The sequence below is a fragment of the Pimephales promelas genome, chromosome 3 (assembly GCF_988280905.1).
Source record: "Pimephales promelas chromosome 3, fPimPro1.hap1.1, whole genome shotgun sequence".
NCBI classification, from domain to species: domain Eukaryota; kingdom Metazoa; phylum Chordata; class Actinopteri; order Cypriniformes; family Leuciscidae; genus Pimephales; species Pimephales promelas.
The window spans coordinates 22,781,258-22,805,056 of NC_142771.1; the positions used below are offsets into that span (position 1 = coordinate 22,781,258).

The 23,799-nt window shown below is 36.7% G+C and overlaps 1 protein-coding gene across 1 annotated transcript; it reads left to right on the top strand.

Moving 5' to 3' along the window:
- Window positions 1–917: 917 nt before the first annotated feature.
- On the top strand, window positions 918–22,255 carry sstr3a (somatostatin receptor 3a). The gene is made up of 4 exons (XM_089128508.1): window positions 918–1,758; window positions 14,694–18,983; window positions 20,385–20,505; window positions 21,291–22,255. The coding sequence occupies exon 2, from the start codon at window positions 14,740–14,742 to the stop codon at window positions 16,183–16,185; it is 1,446 nt and encodes a 481-aa protein (XP_088984634.1). The 5' UTR covers window positions 918–1,758; window positions 14,694–14,739; the 3' UTR covers window positions 16,186–18,983; window positions 20,385–20,505; window positions 21,291–22,255.
- The last annotated feature ends 1,544 nt before the right edge of the window (window positions 22,256–23,799 follow it).

The following is a 23,799-nucleotide window of genomic DNA, read 5'->3' on the forward strand; positions in this document are numbered from 1 at the left end:
AGGGGAATTGGAACGCAGCAGTAGTAATAGATAGTAGTAATAAATAGAGGTTAAGAGGTGAAAAGGAGTTACACTAGAATTTTAATGCATCTGTCAGAAAGAAATATTTCTATCAAATGCCAACACCAGGGTGAAAAGAATACAAAATGAACAAGGAAACTGAATTTTTTAAATACTTTGTTGAGGGAAATAAAATATGATCTTTTACATGATGTTTGTGATATAACTGACCAATATTAGAGAAATGTTAAATCACAGTGAACTCAAAATAAACTAACAGAATGGGCGTTTAATACAATGATAACACAGTGGTCTCACATGGTGAGTTTACAGTATGAGTGCACATGGTGCACATGGCTCATGGTGAGATCAAATTGTTGACTGGATATGGAATTATTTCAGACACATTCTGCGATGCATGAACCGGTGAGTATTTATCAGATGTCTATCAGATGTTAGTAAACAGCAGATGCTTTCCAGATGAAGTGATCTCAAACAGACATCTTGCAGACGTACGTGTGCTATCTGGGACTGGTCCACACTGACACGGGTATTTTTATAACCGTGGCTTTTCTTATGCAGTTCGGCCATTCGTCCACACGGAAACGTAGTATCTGGACACTGAAACCAAACATTTTTGTAAAACCCCTGCCAAGGTGAGGATTTTCAGAAACACCGGTTACAGTGTTGTCGTGTAGACAGTAGGGTTTTTGCCTTGCGATGTAAGAGAGCCCAGATAGCACACATACATCTGCAAGATGTATGTTAAAGATCACTTCATTTGGAAAGCATCTACTGTTTACTATATCTGATAGACATCTTTAAGATCATTACATCTTAAAGGTATCTTCTTAACATTTGATATCTGACAGGAAACGTCCTATAGATGTATTGCAGATGAGCAAACACTCTAAAAAATGCGTCTTCCAGATGTAAACACATCAAATAGACGTCTGTGATGTATGCTACGTGTGCTATGAAGGAGTATGCTCCCGCGCTGTGCCGTCATGCCTACCGGAACTTGTAATAACTTTTTTGTTGGGCTTCTGATTGACAGTGGGTTATATCGCTGCTTGCTGGTGTGGCATGCTCTTGACAGCGCTTGATAGCGTTTTCATGTGGCTGGGATTTTCTTTTTCTTTTCTTTTTTAAACGCAAGAGGAAAAACTCCGGTTATAAAAATACGTGTCCTTGTGGACAATGCCTAAATATCAACAGCCAATGTGCCCTTCCCTGATCGAAGGGAACATTTGACAACTTATTCTCGTCGGGGATCATTATTCGGAAATAATCTGCCTAGTAGTATATACCCTAAAATGTTTTTTTGTTTTCGTGCGAACACGCCGTGTAGGCTTGTAGTTTAAAACCAACAACAAATAAACCTCTAAAACACACGGACGCGCGACGGACGCGAGCGCACGCACGCAGGCACACACACACAAACTGACGGAGTGATTTATATCAACGCCTACCTTTTGCTTGTGCTTGCGGAAGAGCCGTTACCTGGTTACAGATGCGGAGTGATGGAGCATTGAGTAATGTAATGTTCAGGACTCCACAGATATGACTTTCTCTCTTGCTCGCCGAGTCAAGCCACCACGCGCTTTTCCTGCGGCATCTCCGGAGCGCGCAACCAACAGCTTTGTCCAGGAAAAACGATTTAACCTGCGAATAAAGTTGAACATTATCTTCACGAAGAGTCTTCAGTTTGTCATATAACCAATTGTAAGGACCAAGTTGGCCGACAAATCTTGTAAGGTAGGAAACTTTGCAAAAAGCATTTTTGGGATTTGTTCTTTTGGTTTTTGGTCGGTGTATAAAGAGTTAGGCTGTGTATTTTCATCCAATTTAAAATGTTTTAACATAATACTTATAGTATTATATTAGGCTGTGTGATAGATTCTAGGCTAATTCAGGGCTGCAGGAAACACCGTTGTTTGTCCCAGTCAGTGTGAAAGAGATATTAGAAAGACGGGTGAAGCGCAGGTGCTATTTACTGTAATTACCTCGTGTTATTAGAGCGTTCATGTTACTTGGTAACATCTAAAGTCTTTGATTCATTGTAGCAACTGCCTTGTGGGCAATGATTATTATGGGATACGTATACATATACTTTGTAAATATTCTTACTGTTTTTTAATGTGCAAGGGATTTCAGTGGCATGATCATTACTGGTGTGAAAAACATGCTAATTCTTTATCTAATTTTGTTTATTCGGATATTTTCATGACCTATAAATTCGGTATGCAATTTAATAGCAAGATTGACATTCTTGCAAAACCATTAAATGAACATCACAATTAGAATAAAAATAAAAATAATAACAAGGTTGCAAATTTTGTGCTTTCGCTTAGGTCTATCTGGTTTGTAGTAGCTAATTAATAAGCTAATTGATTAGAAAAAAATTGTTTAATCTTTTTTTCCACTACAATAATATGGTTTAACTTGATGAGTGCAGACAATACAATTTGTGAAAATGTTAAGAAATAATATTCATTTTCTCAACATTGTATGTGTGACTTTAATGCTTAAAGGGGTCATATAATGTCATTTTCATATAAGTTAATTTGATTCTTTAGGGTCTAAATGAAAAGTTTTTATTATACTTTAATTAAAAATTCTCATTAGTATTGTAAGAAAACACTCATTTTACCTGGCCAAAGTAGCTCTGTTTTCAACACGCCATAAGCAGTGCAGGAGCCTGGCTCACTTCACCCCTCTTTTCTGCGGGCATTTTGACAATGCACGTGGAGTGTTGCCTTGACAACAGTTGAGGGTATATTTTGTATAAAGAATGGGAAGGAGTTTCTGAGGACACATCTGCGCAACCGGAGTCAGACCCGGAGCAAGATAACTGCCGCAAAAAAGTTTGACAATTAAGGCTGGAACAGGACGTTTCTGAATGGTTGGTTAAATTATGTCACTTTGATCTGTTTGTATGTTGGCTACTGGCAGGGTAACGTTAGAGTAACTTAGTGAAATGTACAAACTCATGTGTTTACTGTAGGGAAGAGCGGGGCACAACATAACGCTTTTTGACTTTGTCAGTCTGTGTAAATCTACTAAGGATTTAGAGTATTTTTCCCCCCACATTAATTTCCCACATATCTAATGTGATAGTTTCTTGTACAATATGTGGGCTTTGTTTTATTAATACAGTGCATATTATTTTCTTGATTTAACCTGAAAGAATGGAAGTGAAACTTTTCCAAGTGTCACATTTGTAACATCACCATATGACCCCTTTAAAAAGTAATATGACAACCATATTTGTGGAACCATATCCTTAAATTCCTATACATTTTGTCCCCAAATCCTGAATATGAGAATATGAGGTTGAGTCTTGCATTGAGCTGGATTACTAAAACTAAAACAATAACAGAAGCCCAAACTCAAAAACCCACTGACTGTAAGAAAAGTAAATCACACCTTTTTCTCTAGGAGAAAATGCAACTCATGGCTATGACAGCAGTCAGTGCTGTTCACAGAAGAAGCCTGCTAAGAAAATTCAGGCATACTAGCCAGTGAGCCAGGAGAACCAGTCTGTTCGATTCTCATTCAAGATGTGTCAGTTTTAACAGCCTGCATAGTGTAACTGGTGAACTGGCTTTGCTTACATGAAGCCATTTGAGAACATCTTGACCACGATCTTTCACAGACTGTTAATTCCAAATCTTAGCATTGCAAATGTTTATTGCTACTTAAATGAATGTGCCATTCTTAGTCTTCTGTCCTGTTAATTAGTTAGTTGTGGATAAAGATGACATTTTGTGGTTTTGCCTGGCCGCCAAGCAGATATCCGTTGTCTGTTTACGTGATTAAAACAGAGAGAGACTGGTTAAAAAAAACAGAGACAGAGTGAGAGTGGAAGGGCAGGAGTGATAAATATGTGCCCCATCCACTACCTAATTAACATCTTCTAGTCCCGTTCCCCTTTAGCTGACAGCCCCGACAGCCTGTCTCTTTAAATCAAATGTTCTCCTGGTATACCTGTTCATTTCACAAGTCTGTGGAGCATACGTTTTTGACATGTTTCAAAAATACCTGGAGTCAGATTTGCACATTCTCGCACTGTTGTATGTTGCATGGTCTGATGTAATCCATTGTGATCTGCTGCTGACTTTCACAAACATGTTTGGGTTATCGCGTGCTAGTGTGTTATGTTTTATTTTTACCCACAGAGCATGTCAGCGCCTCTGTCAGTAGCCTTTCAACTTCTCAGTGAGAGTGTTACTGTGTGAGTAACAGTAGAGCTACATTGTCTCGTCACATGCTTCTCTCCATCCTATAACACTGCTCCAACTGTTCCACCCACATGCAGCACACACTTTACCATCTATCATATAGAAAGTTAATGCAGCACACACTAAACACCTACCACTTTTTTTCTTTCATGTTAATTTAGCTATTATTCAGTCATACTTTAAAAATGCTTAACAACATTAAGGATACTCCCTGACCCATAATGGGGGATTTTCCATTATAGCAATCTAAACTTACAATAGGCCAGTGAGAGGCTTATCTTAATTGATATGGAAAAAAATATTTTGACCTCTAAAGCTACTGTTTGTAATGCCTATTCAATGCTTTCATCTGGCAAAATAATGCAAAATTGTATCTTACATAGACATACATATTAAAATAAAAATATATTATAAATTGAATTAACTCAGTTAAAGAGATCGATTGGCAGCCCTAGCAAAAAGTAACATAAAGTACGTTCAGATCAATGCTGTAGTGATGCACAGATCAAATGGCTGCTGTCATACGCGTGTCTACAAACACAAATGTTCTCAGTCCTTCAGAGGAGATCCTGGTTCCAACACTATATATATATATATATATATATATATATATATATATATATATATCCTGTTTGAGACAAATACAATAAGACACATGCAAGAAATCACTGAGTGATGATCATTTTCCTTCTAGTAGTTAACCCACCTGTGCGCTGATAGGACCTTCCTGGTCAGGTGGGACTACAATGATAGAGTCTTCTGCCTAATAAAATATCAAAATAAAGAAAATAATACAGTATGTATATATACTGTATAATATAAATATATGTAAATTAATATGTATGTAATATATATTATTATTATTATTATGTAATATATATTATATATTATTATTAAATGTTATAAATGTGTGTGTGTGTGTGTATATATATATATATATATATATATATATATATATTAGGGCTGTGCAAAAGTTAATTACGATTAATCGCATCCAAAATAAAAGTCTCTGTTTACATAATATATTTGTGTGTGCTGTATATAATTATTTTGTATATATAAATACACACACATGCATGTATATATTTAAGAAAATATGTTATTCATATATAAAATATTTATATTTATATAATATAGATTATGTATTTATAAATATATACAGAATTTAACCGCAAATAATTCTTAAATATATACATGCATGCATAGGTATTTATATATACAAAATAATTATATACAGCACACACAAATATATTATGTAAACACAGACTTTTATTTTGGATGCGATTAATCGCAATTAACTTTTGCACAGCCCTAATATATATATAAACCTGAGTTGTTAAAATGCTAGATTTGGTATGTATGAGTTAGTGAGAGTTTTTAACTGCAATACTTACCTGGATACATTTAATCTAGTTAGACTGAACATAGAAAATTGTCTACCTTCTGATTGGTTCATTTGCTGTGTAATAAATATAATGTTAGACATGATGCAAAGGTCACTTAGCCTATTTGATATAAACTTAGCCAATTATATAGAGATTTTATAAGATTTTGTATGCCGCCTGCACCAATGGCTCCAAAGCACTTATAGCATAATGCTAATCATTTTATCAAACTTAGGCCTATGTCAATATATATATATATATATATATATATATATATATATATATATAAGAGATTTCGATTATAGTTTAGGCTTACCTCAGGAATCTTGCTAGACGTCACTGGCACGAATTGGCGCTTTGTTACAGAACTTAAACACACACAAATTTTGCAGTAAATATCAAATTCCATTAAAACACACTCACACACACAAACAAACATATAATATGGTATAGTTTGTAAATCTAACAAAGTCTGTAAAATAAAATGTTAGCGCAGTTTACCGTGGTAAAGTTCTTTACTGTCATGTTGACATGTATAATGTTAAACTAGGGTGCACAAACCCTAACATGATGGAATGGTGCCAGTCAAAGAGTTACTGTTACGGCAAATACAGTAGTATACTGCAAATTAAAAAAAATACAGTAAGTCTTGTATGTGGTGTTTGACATCAGAAAATTCCCGTGATGCAATGGGAATCACAGTTATTTACTTTAAAGATAAATAGCAGTATAATACTGGGTGATTTAAAGTAAATAGCTGTAAGTCTAACAGTGTATATGATGAATTTCTCTTTATTTTTGTTTGTCCCTGTCTCTTTTTTCTTCTCTAGCATATATGCAACCTTAATCTCCTATTTTCTGACAGTGAGCAAAGTTGTGAGTGGCTGATTAAATGCAAGGCTGGTATTCAGAGATTTGCTTATTCTCTGAGAGTTACAAATAATGCAAGGATGTCAGCTCCTGACGTTAAAAGAGACCACAACTGTGCCCAGGTGATTGAATGTCTTTCTATGTCTTCAAGGCTGAGATTGTTTCAGATAGGTTCAAGATATCTAATGCTATCAAGGGAGGAACTAATCAGAGCTCAGTTTAGGGTGCCAAAGTAAGCAGGTGGATTACATCTGGTGAAATGGAGTCATTTTTGTTTGAGGAGGTCTGTAGTGTTTTAAGTCTGCAGCATTTCAGGGGAGATAACTGTTATGTGTTTGTTGGTGCTACTGAGCTCTGAGAGGAGATTTTAAATCTTTTAGAGATAAGTTTAGAAACAGTCTGGCAGGCGTGAACACAAACAGTGAATGTGGCCCATAAGATCTAACTGAACCAGCCTACAGGGAGTGATATAATCTCTCATAGGACTGGTAACAATCAGTTACCACGGCTTTGGGGTAGGAATTTAAAGATTATTTAGTTAAGTCGTGAAACTTGAGTGTACAGGCTGAAAGGTCCTTTTAAATTCAATCTGCAGGCAATCACATAATTACTACATTGTACAAGCTGATTGGCCTCTTTGGTCTTGCAGCAAATGAGATTGCTTGCTCAACATTTAAATAGTCTTTAAGGGACGTAAACACAAATTTATAAAGAAATTAATAGAACCATCTGATCATCCTCCACAACATGGACGCTATTGACATCTCATTGTCTGTAAACTCTTGTGTCAATGAATGACACATACACATTTGTATTAAATTCCAAAGAGATTCGAAATCAGCCCCAACTCTGTTTCCTGTTCTGGCTGACCTAATAAAGTTTCTCTCATTCCTGCGTAATAATCAAGAAACTTTATTGCCGTACCATGAGTGCAGCAGGCGTGATGACTACACAAACTATAGTCCTGGTCACGTTGGAAGCTGGGCACTATTTTCAGGCGCTGCGTCATAACATTACGCCTACTGCACTCATGGTACGACAGTGAAGTTTCCTGATTATTACGCAGGAATGAGAGTATAGTTCCTAGTCATGTCAGCCTAGAAAATCGCAACTTTACATTTTCCGTCTGTCTTAGCGCACAATGTAACTATAGAAGAGTCAAACTTTAAATAGGAAAAATATCGAAACACTTTTGTAATTTTTTTGGGAGAAATGCTAATGGTCTTGTGCACTTCAATGATGTATGCTAAGCTATGCTAAAATTGGTACCGCCAGAACCCGAGATCAGCTGAATGGATTCAAAAAAGGTAAAACTCAACAGTTTAACTCTGGGGGAGTTGTAACATGAGCCTATTTCCAAAAAAAAAGTGGAGTATCCCTTTAAGATGCGTGTTGTGCTAACGATAACGATTTAGATAAAAGCTAGCAATGTCAGATTAATGTGATAGGCAATATTAGTCCATATCTAATATTTGTTGATCAGCAAGTTCTAAACAACAAGGAATTATAGTAAATAGAGATTCAAAACAGAAAGCTATACAGAGTTGACAGATGCAAACCAGCAGTGAGGTAGACAGTCTCTAGTTGAGTAAAGTCTAATCTTTATTTGAATTGTTGGGTAAACTTTTCTATTAAGGACATACTGCTCATCAGCACAAACACAGACTTAAAATGTGCTGTAAATGTGCTGCAACCCTTCAAAGTCAAGTCAAGTCAAATATATTTATATAGCGCTTTTCACAATACAGATTGTATCAAAGCTGCTTCACAGTATCAATCAAGACAACATCACAGTGTTTGTTTATTCATGAAAAAAGACAATCAAGATTGGTAGAGCTGATCAATGGGTCATCAGCACAAACAGACTTTAGCTGTAAATGTGCTGCAACCCTTCAACAAGTGTTATGTGATCTACTTTAAAATGAATAAAATCATGCCTGTGGTGATGACACACACAGTGTAGATTAGCATGCATCTGTGCAATAACAATGCCAGAACCCAGTTACACTGAGTTTTTTTTTTATAACAAATCATGTCATCAGCAGTCTAAATAGCATGAGAATGGTCTCTTTAAGTGTGCAATTTTTTAATAAGTAATGCACACAAGGCGGAATGAAAACACTAATTACCAATGCATTGTCCCTTGACACAGAGAAAAGAAACAGAGAATGCATGGCCTGACATTTAACACAAGTAAAATCCTCCTCCTCATCTTATTTCACAGGGACACAAAGGTGACACCACACAGCAGGTGTTTTTATAAAACATTCATTGGCAATCTTTAGTAATATTCATCAGACTTTTTTTAAGCAGTCCTGTTTTTCACTGTAGAGAGATCACTTCTCTCTAACTGGGTCCATTTCTCATTACCATTATTTTCATGTAATTTATTATTCTTTTTTGTTCCTCTCAAATTCTTTTGGTAACACTTTTTTACAGTGTCCTTGTTGCATGTAGTTGTTATAGTAATAAAAATAAATTTTGCATAATTACATGCCACTAACCCTAATCCAAGCCCTCAACCTAAATATAATCCTATATTTAGTACATGTAGTTAATTAAAAATTACATTTAAAAAGGTAGATAGAAAAAAAAAAACAGTGTGGCGTGCTGTAATTTTGCATATTCCATTGTTGATCAATGCGGTATTGTTGTAAAGTTTATCCACAACGTGACAAAACAACATCAAAATAACTATCCAACTTATTTTAAACTTAATAGAAGCATCCTACAACATAATGCATGTGCATCTGTTTGGGAACTGGAAATGTTCTTTATTAATGAAGCAGTATCCAGCAGAGATTTCACTTTTAGGAAAAATGCAAATAGAGACATTTCTAAATATTTACATTTTTACATTGTGCATGAATGCAAAACTAGGAAACCAAATGTTAACTGGTCATGTTACACGGATACAACATGTTTCCACGGCAAAGTTTCTGTGTTTTTTTGCTGTCTGAAAAAAAAAAAAGTACTCGGTTACCTAACGTGACCTCGGTTCGCTCTAGAAGAGGGAACGAGTAAGTTGCTTACGCTACAGGTAAATTTATCTTTTCTCGAGATCTGAAGCCAAAAATGATCCTTAATTTATTGTCAATGCAGTGCAGCAGACCATAGCAGGCTGTATAAGTGTGTGGCACTCATTGATGGTACTAACAGATAGTATAGTTCTTGAAATATACCTCTGGTGCAACTCAGACACATCATCAGTGATGTATTAACTTGGTACTTAATCATACCCATTTCCTCTCATTCCCGTTTCTGATCTAATATTCCTAAATCAATTTTAACCTCAGAAATAATCAATTTCAGGACCATTTTTTTTAATTGATATTAAAAATAACTAACTTCTGGGTCTGATGGGTTGTCGCACTCCATTTCAACAATTTAGTAAAGATCATATAATAGACAATAAATGGTGGACATCTAAGCTTAAAGGGGGGGTTGACTGCTTTTTTTTTTCTTTGCATGATTGTGTTTATGGGGTGCACCGTGCAATATAACATGTATTCATGGTTTTTCTTTTTTTAAAAGTCTTATTTTTCATATACTTCACCTTTATTGTCAGCCGCGCTCTCCTTTGTCCCCTGAACGACCGGTTCACTTCCTGATTCTATGAAAACACTCCCTCAGAAACAGGCAGTTGCCTCAGATTGGTTAGTTTGGCCCAGTGTGTTGTGATTGGCTAAACTGTCGCTCACATTGTTTACCATTAACTTTATGGGCGAAACGTGCATGTCATGAGCTCCAGTCCAGATGTAAATATGCGTTGAAGTATCGGGTTGAGGCAGAATCAGACCGCGAAAGCGGCGATGAAGAGAGTCAAACAGAACCTCACCACACACGGCTCTCACTAAACGTTTCTGAATGATAATTTGCTAAAAAAATTTAACGTTTGTTTTACACAATAGCATCTGACTGGCAACAATAGCAACTGACTAGCTGCTAATGTTATACTCAAACAGCGTTGGCAAGTTTACGTTCTTGATCAAATCGAAAATAAGGTCATAAAGCATATATACATGAAAAAATACATTTACAAAATTCAGGTCCATAATGTTTGTACGCATTTGTCGTAGACACAAAATGTAGCCTTGTGGTTATAAAGCCAGCGCTGGCATTTGAAAAAAATAAAACACAAGGCTACGTCTGGAATTATACATGCAAATACATTTAAAATGATTAAGTCTTAGCCTACTTACAGGTTGTGGCCCAACAACTGCTGCCTCTGGTCTTAAAGTTGTAACTGCTTCATGTTTTAGCAACAGTTTCTTGTTGAATCTGGAGTTGAATTCGTGGAGATTCTGGAAGCTGTCTTCCGTAAAATGCGCAGCACAGAGAGCTAGATTACGATCGTCATTTTCAGGAACACAATCAAACATAAATTGTGTCCATTGTTGAAATATGCGCATTCCCTTTTTTGCATTTTCCAGAGGGAGGGGTTGATGCAAATGTGTGGGTTAGTGACGTCTAAAACCCAGCTGTAGTCCCATTTGAGTCATTTTTGTAGGCAATATACTTCCTGATTTTTAAAAGACGATATCTCTAAACTTTCAGCGCTGCAACTTTGCAAATAATGTTCATGCACCAACAGCAACATTACGCACTATTTAAAATGAAAAAAGTGAAATCGCAGTCAACCCCCCTCCCCCTTTAAACAAAATGTTTCTTTGCTTTGCTTCAAAATCACCAAATGTGCAATGTCATTATGAATCATAAAGGTTTTGTTTCTGCCTTCATGTCCATGTAACTTTAAAACACTCAATTAACTTTAAAATACTGCACAAAGCACTGCTTGCACACTTCGTCTTAATGAAATCAATCATTTGATCATCTGAGAAGTTTTTTTTTTAAGCAAACCTGGAGCCAGAAAAATGTTTTTGAAGGTTTGGATAGCTATTTAATCATGAAGGTTACATGTGTGGAGCTGTATGAATGTCAGGGACTTAAAAGATCACAGCCTTTCTTCTCTTGCTTTTATCTCTTTTCACTTATTATTCTCTTTGTTTGACATGCACTTTTATTCTTTTCTACATTCATTTTCAACATGGCACTGAATACTACTTTCATCTGTTTTGGGGGACAAATCTTTGTAACTATATACATTTTTTCATAATTAATTAGCTTTCATTATAATGTAACATCAGAAGACTCTATTCTGAAATGTTTCAAAATAATATCTTCTGCTTTTAATAGCAGGGAGCTTCAAATAATGAAGCACACTAATTGTCAATGCATATTTTAGACATTTCTAAATTAAAAACAAAACAGGTTCATAATTTATTCATTAAAAAATGTTGTCTGATATAAAGTTAGTTCTTGCTGGTATCCAGTGTCTCCCATTTAAACTTAACGTATGGCAGCCTATATCACTTTAAACCTCAATATGAGCATGACGATGGCAGTTTTTCTTGGCATGTTTCACCTGCCTCTCTGTATGAGTGCTATAGTGGTCCAGAGTCAATTTATCTTCCATATATGCTCTGCTTCTAGTTGTAATTAAGGTAAGAGAGAGAGAGAGATTAAATGAGAACTCTGGCGCAATAGAAACCTTTAATACCACGAGGCTCAAAATAGCCCCACACTAACATAGTAACATAATGAGGGTCTATACATGCAAAACGAAGCATTGAGAACTTTACAGTTTAATAATACAGACAGTTTTATAAAGAAAGTCCACTTCGTGTATATGAAGGTGGTTTGAATTGTCGAGACTGTTTTCCAAAGATGGCTCCTGCCTGTATACACGAAGTGTACTGTCTTTATAAAATATATTCTTGTCTGTCTTTATAAATATTCTTATTAAATGGTCTGCACACTTACAAAGTTCTCAATGCTTTGTTTTGCATGAAGGGACCCTCATTATGTTACTGCGTTAGTGTGGGGCTATTTTGAGCCTTAGTTAACCTTAGCCCTGTTAGTGGTATTAACTGGCGATTTCTTTGAACTTATTATATGTCCCCATATACAAGTGTTATAAACTAATCAGTTTTTAGAGATAAAACTCTACATTCAATTATCATGAAAACAGATCTCAGAGAACGGTCGACTAAGTACCAATATGTTATTAGACCAAAGGTTAATTTTGCGCTGGAGTTTTCCTTTAAATAGAAATGGAGAGAGGCAGGTGTGAAAATCTAAAATAACATGCTTTTCTATTTCAAACAAAGAGATGTGGAACATAAGACTGCATCACCTGATCCAACCTAATCTGATCTCTTACTGTTAAAGACTATACATTATATGGGCAAATGTTCAGTCTTATCCTTCTCCAAACCTTTCTTGAGTGAATGATGAGAGAATTCATTTTTTTGATTGAACTAGCGTTAAAGATAACCAAGGAAAGTAGGCTATATATCCTCAGAATAAACATGCACCATGTGCCACGAGCATTGACCGACTGTGAATGGGCTTCTAATCATCTGCTCAGTCAGTTCTGAGTCCCAGTGGGCATGATTGTTAATAAAATGTCAATTATTAGCCGTAGTGCATTCTCCACATGTGGGAGTGCAGTGTTTGAACTGTCTGAAGAGTGAATGTACACCAAGACATGCCAAACACAAATATCCCTGCAGAGTTGGTCTCATTGCATCACTGCAATTGTTTCCTTTCTGACATGAAGTGCATCTCTCATCTTTTATTCATTCCTTCTACTTTAATAATGTTGTTTTAAATTACTATTCCCAGCAGAGAAAACCTTGCTTCTTTTCCATCATGCTTTGCTTTAAAATTTAGTAGTCACTGTGCTTATTTGTTTTTTCCATATTTCAAGTCTATGCAGTGCTAATGTTTGGTGATGCTTCCATTTTAATAGTTCAGCAAAGTACTGCTGAGGCAGATTTTTCTCTTCTGAGTATCACCCATACATTGGATAATTGGCATGCCTGATTGCCTAAGGGACAAAAATAACACCGTCCAAAATCCTGTGAATCATGTGAGGTTTTTTACGTTGAAATGTCCTTTGCAATCCCTTTTCATGTATTTAGACCAATGTTTAGTCCAGTAGTTCTCAACCAGGGCAACTCAGGAAAGCAACTTTCAAGGTATAGTCTTAAACCTGGAACGATATGGTAATATATAATTGCATTTCCATGATCATTCTATACAATAATATATATTTTTTGTAATTTAGTGTTTTTATTTATTTTGAAAAAAGTTGACAACATTTTGTACAATAAGAAATAAAACGTATGTCTATACAATAATATTTAATAATAATAATAATAATAATAAATTACATTATGTAATATATCTCATTTAATTAAAATAAAATAAAAACTCTAAAATCAAGGTGTTTAGCATGTAAACTGAACATAATTCTTACTCTCATTTTTTTTTCACACTGCGGCACAGATGTCTGTGAAAACCTAAAAAAACTACATACATTAACCTCAAACACACAAAGTACAGTCTGACAGATGAATGCCGATAGCTGTTGCCGATTTGAGTGGTACACATTCATACAGTTTAAAAGAGACTCGCAAATGATAGACGACAAATAACTTTAACTTTTAAATAACTTATTCAATTGTGTTTTCGACAGTCAGTGTTTTTCGCCATACTCATCCAGACCTGGAAATTACTCATATATCAAATTCCATATTTTTCTGACTACTATAAGTTTCATTCAACACCTGTCCTCTCCTGCGGAGCGGTACACGTGTTCCTGCTATGAATTTAATCCGGTCTGGTCTTGCCTATTTTAGGTCTCATTTGCAGCAATCTTGCATTCCCCCCTTATATTTCACATTTTCTCATAAATCAAATCATTTCTGAGATGTACGTTATTTAATTTTACTTTGATTTAATTAAATTTGTACGTTTTCAAAAAGTGATAAAATTATTTTCAATTTGAATGTCAAAAAGACATACAATAGTAATTATTAATATATAAGCTACATTTTTTTTAATTTATTTTATTTTTCTAAAAAGTTTAAATGAAATTTCAAAAGGCATCATTGTCATGTTTGACTTCAAATAAATGTGGTCCTTTGAATATTGTCTTGGGTCAGAAATGTTGAGAACCACTGATCTAGTATTGTATGTTTTCACTCAGTAAGCTATATTCAGATTTGCAAAAACAGTGTGAAACAAACTTGCTAACAATGGTGCTTTTTGTGTGTAGATTATGCATTTATTGAATGTGAGAGTGCATTGAGAGAGAAATGATAGTTTGTGGTTGTTCTCTGTGCAGGACAATGGTGGCCCCCAGCTGAAGGCAGTGACGGCAAGAGAGTGAGATGGAGCTGACCTCAACAGACGCCTCTGCTGCGCTGGGCTTATGGGACAACCTCTCCATTCCTGGTTTCCTCTTTAACGAGAGCGTTCTCAATGACACCTGTTTCCTCAATTCGTCAAACTGCACCAATGAGACAGATCCGGAGAACCGGGCAGGAACAAGCATGGCAGGAGTCCTCATCCCTCTCATTTACATAATCGTCTGCGTCGTCGGCCTGGGAGGAAACTCTCTGGTCATTCACATCGTCCTTCACTACTCCAAGACAGAGTCTGTGACCAACATCTACATCCTGAATCTAGCTATAGCTGATGAGCTCTTCATGCTGGGCCTTCCATTCCTCGCCGTGCAGAATGCCATGCACTCGTGGCCCTTCGGCTCATTCACGTGCCGATTGGTCATGACTGTCGACGGCATTAACCAGTTTACCAGCATTTTCTGCCTCACTGTAATGAGCATCGATCGCTACCTGGCCGTGGTTCATCCTATACGGTCCTCTAAATGGAGGCGACCACAGGTGGCCAAAGCTGTGAATGGAACAATCTGGGCTGTCTCCTTTTTGGTGGTCTTGCCTGTGGTGATCTTTGCAAACGTGCAACGGGAAGGAGGAATCTGCAATATCATATGGCCGGAGCCAGCTAACGTCTGGGGAGCGGCATTCATCATTTACACCTCCACAGTAGGCTTTTTTTTCCCTTTGCTAGTCATCTGCATGTGCTATCTCCTCATTGTGATCAAGATCCGCAGCTCAGGAAAGAAGGTTCATGCCACGTCAACCAAACGCCGCAAGTCGGAGCGGAAGGTCACACGAATGGTGGTGATAGTGGTGGCTGTGTTTGTTTTTTGCTGGATGCCTTTTTACGCCCTCAACATCATAAACCTGGTGGAATCTCTCCGCGACGAGCCGCAGGGACTGCATCTATTCGTAGTGGTGCTTTCTTACGCTAACAGCTGCGCTAACCCTATAGTTTATGGCTTCCTTTCGGACAACTTCAAGCGGGGTTTCCGGAAGGCCCTATGCCGCTCATCTCGAAGGGTCGAGAACCACGAGCCCACCGAGCAGCAGCAGCAGCATCAGGAAGAACGAAGAAGAGCTCTGATGCCCAGGGAAAGCCTTAGAAGAGCAGTGAGAAATGAAGAGGATGAGGAAGAAGAAGAGGACAGGGAGGAAGTGACGGAGATGACGGAAATTTGCAGGATTACTCAGATTGGAAACGGAAGCGGACAACCTGAAAGTACCCGAGCCCTATTCTTAGAGCAACCCTCGGGCACAGGGGCTTCTGAGATGTGTTCGCCAGACAGGAGAGGCACGGGTGGGGATGCTGTTGGTAAAGGACCGGGATTTGGGCTTGCTGCAACCTATCTGAATGGGGCCAAAAATGGGAATGTGAAAACACTGCCAGAGGAACCGGTGGACAAGAACGCCTCTCTGGAGATCAGCTACTTGTAAACTGTGATTGTACTTGTGATTGGTGTCAGCTGGAAAAATAGTATTATTGTACCTGCCTCCCTGAGATCTGTTCAGTTTGTATTTACTTTTTTTTTTTTTCTTGGAGTCTATCAATTTGTCTTAATGTCTGAGTTTACTATGAAGTTTCCTTCTAGTAATTAGACTTAAAGATATGGAAGTGTATAACTTTGAAACAGAACATAAAAAAAATCACAATGGGTTTTCACAGCATTCCATGATACCATAACCTAAATGAGACCAGCACCACAATATGTGAAACATTTATGTGCCTTTTTTCTAAATTTATTTAGGACATTTGATCAATGCAACGAATCCATGGATACAACTGGCACTAGATCAGTAAGTACATTTACATGGACGTTTGCTTGATTATGACTGTGCATGTAAGCGTAGGCTACTTATTGAGACTTGTAGCATATTAATATGTGATAAAATAACGGAGATTTTGTAAATTCCTACATCAGATTGTAGTTTTCTGTAAATATATTTTAAATGTGTGTTGTTGTTGTTTTATTGTTGTTTTTTTTGCCTTACTTGCAAGTGTACACTAACTGAACTGAATCGCATTGTTATATTATACAGTTTTGTGCTGTCTATCAGTTTTGTACGTAGCCCCTAAAGGGAGCTTTGCAAAAATAAAAATATGAAGAGTTCAGATGCAAAAGCCTCTAAATGCCATTTGAAATTTTCTTCTTTAATGATGATTTTTATCAAACTTGTATATTTAAGAACAGTAATTTCACTTAAATGGCAATGATAATTACCTATTAATTGTTATTTAAGTGAAATTAATGAAATAAAATATACAAGTTTGATAAAATCATCATTAAAGAAGAACATTTCAAATGGCATTTCGAGGCTTTTGCATCTGAACTCTTCATATATTCCTCGTGAGCACGAGATATGTTTCTCATGAGCACGTGAAAGTCTGTATATTTTTTATTTTTGCAAAGGTCCCTTTAGGGGCTCCGTAGTACGGTTGTTTATTGGCATTTTTTTTTTTTTAAATATTACACAAATATTCAACATGACATGATCATCTGCCCTAAAACTGAATGTTCATTATCAAGATTATCATTTATGATATATTATTATACTGTTAATGCATCACTGTTTGCACTATTACACCAATAATAAATTCCCTCCCAACCACCCCTTTACCTATATCCACCTAAAAGACAAACACACACATAGAGATACTGAGAATAAAGGGTTAGTTAACTAGTTAACGTAAACTACTTTTTAATGTATTTTGTCATTTTTGGAGTTTGAAAGACACTATGAACGTCAGTTGCATGGAAATGAGATGTGTGGCGATTCTTCTGAAAGTCTACTGAAATTAAACTAATGATAATTCTAGTGAAAAAAATAATGACATACAAGTTTAGAACAGCACAAGGGTGAACAAATAATGAAAGAAAGAGAGTTTATTCAACAGTTAAACAACACCAGGTCTTTGAGCTTGACCCTGGGACCATTGGTTTTATCCAACGCAAGCTAAAGAGCTTTAAGTGCCTCTTTATAATGTAATTTATGCTCTAATTCCACACACAGACTGCATATGCTAAACATACATTAAAATTCCAAAATGTCCCTTCCCAGTGCCGTATTATGCTTATGTGACATTAAATACTCTTTTCTGAGTGTTATAAATAAACCTTAACTATTGAGATCATAGCAAGCACTAACATATCAACTACACTCCCCACTGCCCTACGCCACCTCCTCCTACGCTCGAGCTTACACTCAGATGGGGTTGGAGGCGTATAGAAAGCCATTGCAGACACATTAGAGAGAGAGAACTACCACCATTTTCATAATGACTCTGTGGATTTCACAGCTTTCGTTCAGAACTGATTGTTTAAATTTAAAAAAAGAATGTGTAAAAAGCTGTGCGACATTGCTATTCTGCTGTTTATTTTTAATTGTTGTGCTATATGTGACATTTATTGCACACTGTTTACTATCGACCCGCTCAGAGAAGCTGCCGTTTGTGGCTGTGGGAAGAGAGGCGCCCATCCTGTGACCTTATGATTGGACAGCTCTCCGTATCCAAATGAATCTCTGTGATTCACTGGACGCTTGACACCCACCGGGGCCCACCCACACATGATATGGATGCACAAAGAGGCAAATAATGCTGAAGGCTGCTTGTGAACGCTGTGATATTATTCATTTCTTGGCACAGACTTATATGGACCTCTTGTGCGAACAAAGCCATTTGCTCAAGGATAAAAATACACAGTTGCCCATGTGTCCTTAGTCAGTGCTTTACCATTTTCATGTACAAATTAAGTTTTTTTTCTTTTTGTAACACCAAATGTATAATCTTCTGTTAGTTTCAGCTTTTAAAGTATATAAAACATTGTCCTTTACTGAAGGGTTATTCATTTTAAATTGTTTAAATGTTTGAACCATGCAAGTACATGAACGCAGACACATCTTGTGTTCAGGCCACACGTTGCACTCTCAGCGTTGCCGCATGAGGTGCTATAGAGGAAAACCTGGAAACAAGTTAGCATTTTAGTACTTCCGGTTCCCTCGTACTGAAGTTGGGTTGAGGTTTTTTTGTGTTTTTTTTTTTTTTTTTTTTTTGCATGGGTTTTTGGTTAAACACCTGAAATAAGGTCTGTGGTTTACAAGCTGAAGATATGTTTTGTTTTATTATACAACATAAAAAAACATCTATAACCAATTTTTTGTTTGTTTGTTAAGCTTTTACTTATTGGCAACCTACAGAGCTGTTCAGGGACATAAAACATCATCATGCTTGACAGGTAAGCTCATATACTTACTAGATTGCTTACGTAACCTCATTGTGTTAGCAAACTATTCTAATTGAAACTTTAAGTCAAAATGGGGTTTTTTTAAATAAAGACTAAAACCTCTTGTCAGAAGTTTAGTGATATTGATGGCTTAGTGAGTCATGTTTAGTTCAAGGGTGTCCAGTCCTGGGCTGCGTTCCAGTTCAAAATGGTCATGCCCTTCGTGCTTCACTCGCTAACCCTCTGTCTTGTTCACTCCAACCCGGTCTCATCCCAAATCGTCATATAACTGACGTTTTGGGACGTCTTTTGACCATACGTCAATATTCGCCTTTTTAGGGCCCCCTTAAACGTCGGTAGATGAGGTTATGGGATCCTAACTCTACCCCATACCTAAACTTAACCCTAAACCTAACCCGTCACCTAACTGACGTTAAAGATAAAGCGTCAGTTGTATGACGGCCCGGGATCGCCATCTACCGACGTTTAAGGGGGCCCTAAAAAGGCGGATATTGACGTATGGTCAAAATACGTCCCAAAACGTCAGTTATATGACGATTTGGGATGAGACTGTGTTATTCACTCGGATGTACGTCTTTGTCTGGCGGAAACTGCAATTGGCCTTATGCACAGCTGCACTACTTCCTGAACTTAAAGGGATAGTTCACTTTAAAATTAATTTTTGATATGTTTTAGCTTAACTCAAGGGCATCCAAGATGTAGGTGTCTTTGTTTCAATAGTATTTTCAATTTTGACATTTTTCAGTTAAACCGTTGTTGTCTATCAGTCATACACTGGAGGCTAAGGGGGTCCACCAAAAAGCATGCACAGAGAAGTCAAAATTAAACGTAATTTAATGACTCGTAAATGTAAGTACACATTGATGGCCTAAGACCCGGGCGGTTTTTGTGAGAAAACGAACAGTATTTATATCGTTTTTACCTCGTGTAATCCAAGTGATCTGAATCAGTTGTTCAATGTCCAACTGAACCGAACTGAATCAGTTCAATGTTACGCCGGAAGGGATCGCTTGCGTGTGACGTCACTCAATATATACGCGGAGATTTCGGAAGTTTTACCTTTTACTAAACATATTTAGATATACCGAAATCGTCTTCCATTGCGGTTTCCCGTATATCTAAATATGTTTAGTGAAAGGTAACACTTCCGAAATCTCTGTGTAAACAAAGAGTGACGTAGGCGCGCAAGCGATCACTTCAAGCGCATGCGCAGACCGAAGCACCCGTGCCGTCAGATCATTTTGTCATGGCTATGATTACAAGAGGTAAAACGATACTGTTCTTTTTCTCACACAAACCGCTCGTTTCATGTCTTAGGCCATCAATGTGTACTTATATTTATGAGTCATTAAATCATGTTTAATTTTGACTTTTCTGTGCATGCTCTTTGAGGTGAACCGATTGAGGACCCCCTTCACCTGTATGACTGATAGACAACAACAGTTTGACCAAAAAATGTCAAAATTGAAAATGCTGTGGAAACAAAGACACCTACATCTTGGATCCCCTTGAGGTAAGCTAAAACGAGCCCGTTCTCATCCCAAAGCGCCATATAGGACGCTTTTGCAAAAGCGTAAATATCCAACGCACATGGCACCCTTTAACGTCAAATGAGACGCAGATATATTTGGGCAGAAGGCGCCCCCTAGTGGTCTAACCCTTACCCTACACCATACCTAAACTTAACCATAACCGAAGCGTCTCATTAGACGTTAAAGGGTGCCATGTGCGTTGGATATTTACGCTTTTGCAAAAGCGTTGTATATGGCGCTTTGGGATGAGAATGCGTTGGCTAAAACATATCAAAAACTAATTTCAAAGTGAACTATCCCTTTAAGCCAGCTCCTTGTTTCCTGTCTGCCATTATTGGTCAAATTGATTGATTCAGGTGTGCCTGACCTAAGTAGTCATGGCAACAATAATCAGACACACCTGAATTAATCAAGTTTGGCCAATAATAGCAGACAGGAAATAAGGAGCTGGCTTAAGTTCAGGAAGTAGTGCAGCTGTGCATAATTGGAAAGTCCTATGCCCTTGATCTCTTGGAATCAGCCATGGAGTTTATATATTATTTTCTTTTTTTTTTTTCCTTTAAGAATTTAATGCAGCATCCAAATGTATATAGGTGTTTTTGGGTTGTTTTAAATTAAACTATAAATTCATATATATATATATATATAATTAATATCAGAGTTGTTTGTGGTGATGGTGATTAGGCGAGATCTGCGGTGACGTCACAAAAGTGTTGCATTGTTGTATATGGAGCTGCCTGAAGTGTATATGAAGTAGACTCCCTAGGTCAAAATTGAGGAAAAAAGTGTCTGTCCATATAAACTTCCCTCGTCCACTTCACGAAGTGGAAAGCACTTCAAAATGGCGACAGGGATTCTCCCAAGGGGAACTGCTTAGTGAAGTTTGCAAGTGCGTGTCTAAAAAAGTGGACTGGAACGCAGCCCTGCTCCTTGCAGGGCCTGACGAATTTGAGCTCCAACCTCAATTAAACACACCTGAGCCAGCTAATCAAAGTACTTCCAGGCATGTTTGTTGAAGGTAAGTTTGAACTGAACTCTGCAGAACAGTGGTCCTCCAGGATTGAGTTTGGACACCCATGCATGATTTATAGCATGTTAAGCTATGTTAAGCAAAATAGCTTGTTTTCTGTAATAATCCAAAACCCAATGGAAAAATCCTATTAAAGTTATTATGTTTACCACTTACCAGAATAATAACCAACATACATTTTCATCAGTTCATATCTACATATAATTATTAAGATTGAGCATACTTTGCGTTCTGTTTGGGTGTAGGGCTCTGAGCTCTGAATTTCTGCCCGAACCCAGAGTACTCTTTGGTAAGAGTAGATGGAACTAAAGTTGGGATGCTGATAACTGTCAAGGAACAAAGGTGGGGGATTCTGCTGGTATTTCTCCTATTCTGCGTTGATTACAGATTGAACTCCACTTGCTAAAAGGATCTGCACCTGTTTAATAAAACAATTTAAAATCAGCGACATCTGGATGTAACTCTAGCCTCTATTCCTACTGAAATTACTTGATTTTGCCTTCGAAAATTTGCCAAACAGTAAATGTGACCACAAATTTGTCCGTGTTCATGTACTTGGGTACTATAGCTAAAATGTTCTCTTTAAACAGTTTTGCTAACACAGAAGGGTGTAAGATTGAGTCCTTTCATATCAATGTGTGTGTAGTCTGAAATGTACCAAATTCTAGATTTATATATAAATAAATATTTTGTCTCTGTGACTGTGCTTTGCTCATATTTAGGGGCCAAGCACCGAAGGTGCGGTGGCACCTATTGTATCTGTTCCCGTTCTTTATTATTCGGTAACACTTTAGAATACGGTTCCTTCGTTAATGAATAACTACACAAGAACTAATGAGTAACACAATATTAACAATCTAGTAACTATTATTAACTAACAATAAACTCTGATTAACAAACTAGTAAGTAATAGCGCATAGACGAAAGTGGTAGTTCACTATTAACTAATCAATAACTACTATTTTTTTAATACTTCCCAGAGAACTACTGAAAAAGTTTATTAACAATCTAGTAACTACTATTAACTAAAAGAAATTCTTATTAACGAATTAGTAAGTAATAGCTCACAGATGAAAGTGTTACTAGATACTTCTGTGGGAATTACTAATTATTTGGATCCGTATTATAAAGTGAAGATCATTGGAACTAACTAGTAATTACTCAAGTGTTACTAAAGACATTTCTAAAAGTATACTAAAGTTCACCAAAAATCTCAAACGTTTGCACAAATCATGACTAGATCTTGAGTCATTACTAGTTAGTTCCAATGATCTTCACTTTATAATACGGATCCAAATAATTAGTAAGTAATAGCTCACAGATAAAAGTGTTACTAGATACTTCTGTGGGAATTACTAATTATTTGGATCCGTATTATAAAGTGAAGATCATTGGAACTAACTAGTAATTACTGAAGTGTTACTACATGATCTAGTCATGATTTGTGCAAACGTTTGAGATTTTTGGTGAACTTTAGTAACTTTTAGAAAATGTCTTTAGTAACACTTGAGTAATTACTAGTTAGTTCCAATGATCTTCACTTTATAATACGAATCCAAATAATTAGTAATTCCCACAGAAGTATCTAGTAACACTTTCATCTGTGAGCTATTACTTACTAATTCGTTAATACGAATTTCTTTTAGTTAATAGTAGTTACTAGATTGTTAATAAACTTTTTCAGTAGTTCTCTGGGAAGTATTAAAAAAATAGTAGTTATTGATTACTTAATAGTGAACTACCACTTTCGTCTGTGCGCTATTACTTACTAGTTCGTTAATCAGAGTTTCTTGTTAGTTAATAATAGTTACTAGATTGTTAATATTTTGTTACTCATTAGTTCTTGTGTAGTTATTCATTAACGAAGGAACCGTATTCTAAAGTGTTACCTATTATTCTTCTTCTTCCGACTGGGTGTCTATGGCAGCCCATAGAACCGATTGCGGGAAAGTTATGAAATTTGGTACACTGATAGAGGACAGTCTGAAAAGTCTTCATAGCAAATTTGGAGTCTCCAACTCAATCCCTCTAGCTCCACCAACTGTCCAAAATTTCACTCATGTTTTGCTAATAACTTTTGAACCATAATGGCTAGAATCAAAATTCCTTTGTCGACTTATTCCTTGGCTCAAGGCGATTTGATTGAACCCTATGACGTCATTTCCATCATGACAATTTGTCCGCCATTTTTAATTATCTGAAAAGGCTACTTTTTCGAACTCCTCCTAGGCCGTTGCTCCGATTC